This window comes from Sus scrofa, chromosome Y, assembly GCF_054392235.1.
Source record: "Sus scrofa isolate SSC_HxYL_T2T_F1_AM1 chromosome Y, Sscrofa_HxYL_maternal_Yorkshire_Landrace_v2.0, whole genome shotgun sequence".
Taxonomy (NCBI): domain Eukaryota; kingdom Metazoa; phylum Chordata; class Mammalia; order Artiodactyla; family Suidae; genus Sus; species Sus scrofa.
In genome coordinates, this window is record NC_139402.1 from 13,829,747 (window position 1) to 13,839,131 (window position 9,385).

The 9,385-nt window shown below is 42.7% G+C and overlaps 1 protein-coding gene across 1 annotated transcript; it reads left to right on the top strand.

Annotated features, from left to right (window-relative positions):
• The first annotated feature begins 1,376 nt into the window (after window positions 1–1,376).
• LOC146394380 (heat shock transcription factor, Y-linked-like) lies at window positions 1,377–3,008 on the top strand. Its single transcript, XM_085009155.1, has 2 exons — window positions 1,377–1,889; window positions 2,313–3,008. Exons 1-2 carry the CDS (start codon window positions 1,377–1,379, stop codon window positions 3,006–3,008), a joined length of 1,209 nt encoding a protein of 402 aa, XP_084865281.1.
• Window positions 3,009–9,385: the final 6,377 nt, after the last annotated feature.

Here is a 9,385-nt window from a genome sequence, read left to right on the forward strand (position 1 = left end):
GCAAGAAACGAGGACCTGTGGGAAGCAACTGCCTGCACAGACTAACTGCCTACATGGATTAACTGTGCTCTGTCATGGGACTTGAGTCCCTACACCTCCCTTGACCTTCCCTTTCTTCTCCATTTTCCCTGCCGCAAGGTCCCACCATGGACTCCAACCACAGACTCCCACCACAGGTGCTTTATAAGCCTAACACCTCCTTGCAGTCAAGGCTGATGCCATCGTGGGCTCTGCCCAGCCCCCTCAGAGACCCTAATAAATTCCTCTTGTGCACTATTTGGCCTTGTGCATTCCTCCCTCAGCAACCTAACGGAAAATGTTTGGAATATTGTTTAACACACAGACTACTTGCGTAGGATACACAGAAAACTCGATATAATAAAATCAGTGATACCAGATCATTGTCAGTTTTTAACAATGTGACAACATTATGGTATAAGTTTTAGAGTATTCAGTTCAAGGGCATATATAATCTTCAGAATGTGGTGCACCCATCAATTCCTCAGTCCACATTGTATCAATCCACAAGGAAATCTCATACCCTTTGGATGGTACTTCCCCACATTTCCTCTCCTAACACAAGCAACCATCAATCTTTTTTTTGTCTCTATGGCTATAGATATTTTGCCTGGTGCCCAGGGCCCTTCCATGTCTTGGTTAGTGATAAAGGTCATGGTTTGTTTTGTTTTGTTTTGTTTTTGATTGTGTATTTGTTTTTTTTTCTTTTCTTTTTGTCTTTTTATTTTTTGGACTGTACCTGGGGCATGCAGAAGTTCCCAGGCCAGGGATTGAACCCATAGCACAGCAGAGATCAGAACACTTTTGTAACAAGCTAGCCACCATAGAACACTGGCTATGTTTTTCTGAATATAAATACTGCACAGATTCTAGTTATACACTCTAAAGAGCTGCATAGCTTTTGTTTCACTTTGCCGTTGTTTTTTTTTTTTTTTCTTCCATTTACAAGGCCTTACATAACAGGCACAAGTGCATATGTGCACAAGAGAGAACTTGCGTTTACTTCAGGGATGAAATGGATTTATTTATTTATGTGATTTTTTATTAAAAAGATTCCATTGGAATAGGATCTCATTTGCTGATCTCATTTTTTTTTTCTCTCTTTGGGTTACTGTTCAAGTACGGAGCTCATATTTTATATTAACTGGGCTAATTTCATAGAGAAGTAAACCCTGACTGAAGGTGATGCTCAGATTGCTAGGAGACTAGTGTCTTGTGATGTCACAGCTACTCAGGCTGGCAACCATTGTGATGGATTGGATAGTTTATCTGTGTAGGCTTACCAAAGCAGCATTTAAAACTGCAGAGTTCAAAAGCCATGCAGGTGAGAAAAGTAGCTGAAGAGAAAAAAATCTGAGATGGCACATGCTCCTACAGAAATTCAAGGTGTTTCTCCTAAAGATGAATCAACTGGTTCAGAATCCTCCATTACATCTCCATGGTGTGATAACTCAATCACTGGGGACTTGGACTTGAGGTCTCAGATTGAAGAAAAAGCTTTCCAGGCTTTGTCTGAGGGCTCCCTGATGAAAGAGCCATGCCACACATTGTGTGCCTCTGAACCAGATGGAGATAATGATTTTCCTCCTCTGCCCTTTCCCAGAAAACTTTGGGAAATTGTTGAAAGTGATCGATTTAAGTCCATTTGGTGGGATGAAAATGGAACCTCGATCGTGATTAATGAAGAACGCTTCAAGAAAGAAGTTCTGGAGAGAAAGGCTCCCTGCAGAATTTTTGAAACTGAGAGTATGAAAAGCTTAGTTCGACAGCTTAACCTTTATGGATTTACTAAATTGCGAAGGAATTTTCAAAGACCTGCCTCACTAGCCAACATTCTGGCAGAAGTTAATGAAGTCTCTGCTTGGAAGAAGGTATTATGAAATGTCCAGTTACTATTTACAGAGGGACATCTGCAAATATGTTCATACATATAGGGTCATAGTAGACCTTGAAAGTGGGATGAAGTACTGCTACGCTTTTAAGTTGAAGGCCACTTGGTCATAAAATATTTGGGGTGATAGAGAAATTTCCTAGCCACCTGGAGCCTTCTCAATGGACCTCACCCAATACAAGCCCCTGAACCTCATACTGTTACTGTAAATGCACCAGGCATTTTTATTTAAGGACCATAATTGCCTGTTCCCACTACATAAATTTTTGAAAATGTTAGTAATAGATGAGTATTATTTCCTGACATTAACTCTGTGTGATGAAACAAGTCAGATTTGTATGGATTCTTTGTCCTCGTATCTTTGTTTAAAAGGTCACTAAATACCTTTCTCTTTTGGTTTTAGCTGCAGTTCTACCATAATCCAAATTTTAACCGAGGCTGTCCCCATCTGTTGGTGAGGATGAAAAGAAGAGTCAGGGTGAAAAATGCTTCTCCAGTATCGGCTTCTCTACTTCAAGGTTGCAGCAAGAAGCGCTCTAGAACAGGGGGTGATGTGGATAACCATAATTCTGATGTGGCTGCAGAAACTCGTGGAGAAGATGCATTTTCAGCCTCTACAAACCTAAATGTGCCTTTAATAAGATGGCCTTCTATGAGCCAGAGAATTTCTAATACAACTACCCCAACTAGAAGTGGTCTTTCTTCTCCATCATCACCATCAGTCAGGCCACCAGGACAAATTGTCATGGCTCAACATGCTATTTTTAGTCAGTTGACCACGTTTCACATGCACTCACAAAGCAGCTACTCTCCAGCAAGTGGCCACATCGTGAATTTCATTACAACTACCACTTCCATTTCTCAGTACCACCTTATTTCTAACTTCCCAAGTGGTTATTTTGGACTGAGGGTGGAGCCTTCTCCTTTGCCAACCAGATACCAGAATATATCACCAACTGAGTGCCCTGTGTCTAACCCCCAAGCAGCAGCCCATCCATGGTTCCTAATGCCAATGGCCACTGACACATCTGCTGCCTCGCTTTCAAGGCCAAATCCTCAGTCCTTTTCCATATCTGAACATCACCCTAATTACCACTGACCTATCAAAGGACTATAGGTTATGCAGGAGAGTGAAGATGAAAATTTATGCTGGCAAATGTCACCAAATTCCTGCAATTCTGTTATTTCAGCAATAAACTTATATGTTCATCTTCATAGTTTCATCTTCTTTTTTTTCTTATTCACCTGGATCTCTTTCTTTAATTTTTCCGATTCTTTTTTTCTTTTTCTTTTTTTTATTATTTTCCCACTCTACAGCAAGTGGGTCAGGTTATCCTTACATGTATATATTACAATTACATTTTTTTTTTTTTATTTTGGACACAGTTAAGTGTAAAGGGATGCTGCATTTCTTTGTCTAAAATGATTTTTCCATCATAGCTTGTTTACTGTGTTCTATCACTTTCATACTGTGCCACAAATTGGCCCAGTCCCACACCCACCCACCCAAGACCCTCACCCACACACATACATATCCTTTGTTTCACATTATGCTGCATCAAAAGTGACTACAGATAGATCCCATTGCTATACAGCATGACCTCATTGCATACCTGCTCCACATGCAATAGTTTGCATTTTCAACCCCCGAATCCCAGTCCATCACAATCCTGCACCCTCCCCCTTGGCAACCAAAACCCTGTTGTCCAAATCCATGGGTGTCTTTCCTGTGGAAAGTTTCAGTTGTGCCATATATTACATTCCACACATAAGTGATGTCATATTGTGCTTGCCTTCCTCCTTCTGGCTTACTTCACTTAGTAGGAGAGTCTCCAGTTCCAGCCGTGTTGCTGCAAATGGCATTATTCTGTTCTTTTCTTACGGCTGAGTGGTGTTGCATTGTGTATATATACAACATCCCTTAATCCATTCTTTCCAACGGTCACTTAGGTTATTTCCATGTCTTTCCTCTTGTGAATAGTGCTGCATTGGACATACATGCGCACATATAGTTTTCATGGAAACTTTTTTTTCCCTAGGTGTATGCCCAAGAGTGGGATTGCTGCGTGACATGCTAGTTCTATATTTAGTTTTCTGAAGTGTTTCCATAGCGGTTGTAACAGTTTACATTCCTCCAACAGTGTAAGAGAGTTTTCTTTTCTCCATACCCTCTCTAGCATTTTCTCATGTGTGGACTTGTTAATGTCGGCCATTCTGTCCAGTGTGAAGTGATACCTCATAGTAGTGTAGATTTGCATTTCTCTAATAAACAGTGATGTTGAGAATTTCTTTATGTGCTTGTTGGCCCTCTGTATATTCTCTTTGGAGAAATGTCTATGCAGGTCTCTTTCCCATGTTTCCACTGAGTAATTGGCTGTTTTGTTGTTGAGGTGTATAGGTTGTTTGCAGATTTTAGAGATTGAGCCCTTATTAGTTGCATCATCTGAAATAATTGTCTCCCATTGCAGGTTGTCCTTTTGTCGTTTTAATTGTTTTCAATGGCAGATTATTTTGCCGTTTTTTAATATTTGAAATGTTTGATAATTAGAGAGGAGCATTTGACATGTCCCCTAGCTGTAACTGTTTCAAAAAGGAAAATGGAACTAAGGAAATAGAGAATAGCTGCCAAGAGATTTCTGAAATAGTCCAAGTTGTATTGAATGGGGGTCTCAATTATGAGGGTGTGGAAAAAGGGGCAAATAAAAGTCAATTTGGAAAGGGAAAATACATAGTATTTACGTAGTGTTTTCTCAGCTGCATTATAGTCTATCTGTTACTTCAAATGGAAATTGGATATTAGTTGACACGATTGTCTTCATTGCAAAGAAAAAATAAATCAATAAATTCCATTGAGTTCCCATGATGGCAAAGAGGTTAACACACCTAACTAGTGTCCATGAGGAAGCAGCTTCACCCCCTGCCCTCGCTCTGTGGTTTAAAGCCCCAGAGTTGCCATGAGCTGTGATGTGAGTTAAAGATGTGGCTCAGTCCCAGCATTGCTACGGCAATGTAAGGCAGCAGACAGAGCTCTGCTTTGACCCTGACTGGGATTGCCCATATGCCACAGGGGTGGCCCTCAAAAGACAAAAAAAAAAGGTATACAATTACTTAAAAAGTACATTTCACACTCCAAACGATAATGTATTTTATCTTATCCAGGAACCATGACCATAATTTACACCATAAGTGCAACAACAATGTCCACATGACATCATCAGAGATTGCATCACTGTCACCACAGGGTGGTAGTTCATCAGTGAAACATCTACAAAAAAAAAAGTGGTAGAAAAAAAATGTGGGTGTCATTTTCTCTAAAATCCTCAAACTGATCTAGGTTATTTCTGCCTTTATCTCCACCCCTTTATATGTCCCGATTCACACATAGAGGTTGCTTTCTTGTTTTACACAAAGACAGGCTTAAATACAAATGCTGGCCTTTAACACCAAACCTCAGCCAGGTGAACAGGTCCCTTGAAGATATAGAATCTGTTTGACTTAGCAGCTTCTTATGTTTCTCTTTTACTGTCTATCTGGAGTACATTCAGAAGAATTATTTTCAATCATACCAAGAGTCACCTCAGAGCCATCCTTGGAGTAGAAAGGACCCCACTTTGTCTTAAAAAGCAAGGTGCCATTGTTGCAGAGGGGAAAAGGAGGAGGGGCAGATGCCAAAGGAATCTCCCTGCTCACACGTGCACAGGCTTTCAGAGGGCAGGGTGCACCTGGTGCAGGCCACAGGTGGCAAGAAGCCACTTGCTTGTGCTACAGCAGCCTGGACACTTCTTGTGCTGGCTATAGGTGTCCAGATCCTTCTGGTGGGGGCTATGGGCATCAAGTGGGTAAGTGAGATGTGGTGCCTCCTGAGTGATCTACAGGCAGTGGGGACAACCCAAAGCAGTCATCTCAGAAACCACAGGGAGTCAAGGCCTGCCACCGGTAGGGGTGTGTGATCAGGTCCAATCTCTGACCACAGTCACCTCAGAGGTCAGAAATCAGAGCGGGCACTACAACTGAGCACCACCCAGTATTGCTGTCAACACCCTGGCCATATAACCGCCCTGCAACTGTCAGTGCCAAATGCTCTGACAGTTGCACGGAAGAAGCACCCAGAAGGTTGAACACTGTCCTTTGCCAAGACCCTGTAACTAGGAGCAGTGTTGCACCACCTCCTGTGTGGGCTAAGAGGGACAGGCTGCTTCTTATAAGGGTCCTCAGTTGGGGGGGCAAAACACCAGAGGTGTGCATGGCCTGCTACCACTAGGGGTCCAGGAACAGGCACCCCTTGTGGCCCTAATCACCACAGAGGGCACCTCAGAAGAGGTCATTGTGACCAAACACTACCTGTTTCTGCTCTAAGTTCTCTGGGAATTCACAAACCATGCCACTGCCACTGCCACTGCCACTGCCACTACCAAATGCTCTGGGCACCTCATGATTCTGCAAAAAGCTCATTATCACTCCCAAGGCCTTGAAACAAGGAGTAGCTTGTGCCACCTCCCTGCATGTACTTGCTGCTCCTAAGACCCCAGCAAGAAGGCACTACCAGCCCTACCCACTGCCTCCCTCTCCCTGGAAATACACTCTGCACCCTCGGGATAATGGCCTGCTCACTCCCAAGATTGAGCCAGCAAGAATGCAATCCTCCATGCCCCAAATAAATGGTAACACCCCACAAAATACAAAGGGTTGCTCTTGCCTAGAAGTAACCCCCCAAGACTAGAGTTTGGCTTCCCCAAACTCACAGAAAAAGAAAATCATAGACACGATGAAGAAGCCCAGGAACAATTCCCACATAAGGTACAGGAGATTTCATGTGAAGCAGAAACAATGCAACAGACCTCTGTAGGCCAAAAGACCCTGAGTTCAAAAGGGGTAGAGTGAATATATACTGAAGGAATGAAGGCTGAATATCAGGGACTTACGAGCACATTACAAACAGTCATGTCGATTACTTTCGAGAGGAATGAGGAAATTTAGGGGAAAATAGGGAAAAATTAGAAAAGTCTTTTGCAGATAGCCAAACTGGGCTAAAGGCACTGAAGGGCAGAGTGAAGAGTGCAGAGGAATGAATTAGTGACATGGAAGATAGCATAATGGAAATCACCCAATCAGGACAGCAGGCAGAAAACCACATGAAAACACATGAAAGCAACATTAGAGATGTATGGGGTAGCATAACAGGGGTCCATCTATGCATTACAGCAATTCAAGAGGCAGAAGAAAAAGACAAGTGGATTGGAAATATATTGGAAGAAATTATGTCTCAAAATTTTCCCAAACTAAAGGAAACAGGTATCAAAATACAGTAATCACAGAAGGCACAAAACAGGCTGAACACAAATATGCCCACACCTAGACCTACTATAATGGAAATGGCCAAAGATAAAGAGAGGATTCTAAAGGCAGCAAGAGAAATACAACACATCAACTATAAGAGAACCTGCAAATCACCTAATTCCTCTAGAGAAACACTACAGGCCTGAAGAAATTGGCAAGCTATATACAAATTCCAAAAGGAAAAACTCTGAAGCCTAGAATACTCTTCCCAGCAAGACTATCATTTATTTATTTATTCATTTACGTATGTTTTATTTATTTATTGAGTATCATTTGAACTCGAAAGGGAAACAGAATTTCTCCAACAAACAAAAGCTAAACGAGTACACCAATACTAAACCCATTCTAAAAAAATACAGATATGGCTAAAAGAAGAAGAAGAAGAAGAAGGAGAAAAAAGAAGACAGAACATATACAGATTGGAAAGCAGTCACTTAAATCAGCCAGCATACATCACCAAAACAAACAAACAAACAAACAAAAATCTACTCGAAAAGTGATGAGAAACACAAGGAACACCAAAAGGACAAACTCGAAGATCTCAAAGAAGAAATTCAAAAGCATAGAGTGTAGGTAAGGAAGTATGAAAATATAGACACCTATTTTTAAATATCGTGTTGCAGCCTATATGACTACCAGGCTAAAGCAAGCAGATGTAGGAAGTGGTTAACCTACTTGAAAAACAGGGAATCCACAAATCAAACCAAACATTACATTCATGAAAACTAAAAAGAAATGTATCCAAGCATAAAATAAATGGAAATCATCAAAAAAAAAGAAAGAGAAAAAAAAAAAAACCAAGGTAATAGAACGAATCAACTGAAAAGCAAGGTTTAACATGGGAATAAATACATGTTTCTCAATAATTACCTTAAGCGTCAAGGGACTGAATATTCTGATCAATAGACACAGAGCAGCAGATTGAATCAAAAAGCAAAAACGTACAACCTGCTGTCTGCAAGAGACTCCCTTTAGAGCAAAGAACACGTATAGACTGAATGTGAGAGAATGGGACATCATATTTCAATGGTCAAGACAGGAAAGCAGGAGTTGTGATACGCATAGTAGAAAAAATAGACATTGAAACAAACAAAGGCCATAGAGAAAGATAAAGAAGGACACAATTTTAGAGAGCCCAGATGGTGAGAGAGTAGGGGGATTTGTTCACCTCTCCCACAGATGCAACAAAAAATACACATCTACATGTAAAATGACTCACACAGAACAGCAACTGAACGCTGGCAGAAGAACTGAAACCTCCAAAAATGGGAAGAATCTCTTGACACAACTGCATAAAGCAACAGAAAAGAGGAGAGAGAGAGAAGGGGCATCAGGACTGGACTCCTGAGAGGGAATGGTGAAGGAGAAAGGGAACCCAATCCCTGGAAACTCACCGAACCTGCGAAAAGATCAGCTGAGTCCAAGGGATCTCCAAGATGCCACGAAAAGTGCATCAGCAGGTCAGAGGACTGAGAGGCAGTGTGAGAGCCACACAGACCATCAAAACTGCTGGCACAGGTCACAAAGACTGAGACGCTTTGGTGGGGACTGGGTGCCAAGCCCTAGGCTTTGGAGGTGAGTCCCTGGGAGCAGGCTGGGATTGGTGGTGTGGAGACAGCATAAGAGATGAGGAAGTGGTGCCCCAGGGGTGAAGGGTTGCAAAGAGCTAAGGGCTGGGGACTGGAAAGCCACAAGAGAGGGAACCCAGGAGAAGGTCTGGGCCTGCAGGAGAGACATTGCACCGTTGTTGGGGAGGGGAGAGCAGGATGTGTGGGCCACCAGAGAATACTCCTTGCTCCACAGCATTTTCACTTGCACAACAGCTAGTAGAGCACAGAGGGCATTCCCAGCACATCCCCCGCTTCCACCACGGGCATGCCTGGGGAGAAGCCATATTCCTTCTGCAGTAGTCTGGGCCCACTACCCATGGGAAGGCAACCACCTCCTTGGTGGTCCACCCACAGGAAGTGCCCACTGCCCTGGTGCACCCCAGCAACCTCCTCCCCAAGTCAGGAAGTTCACCACCACAGCAGCAGGAACAGGCCAGCCCTGCCCACCCTTGGGAAGGGCTCTGCTGACACAGCATGAGAGAGTCAGCACCGCCACCCTCGGGAAGCCCCTACTGCTGTTGACCACTAG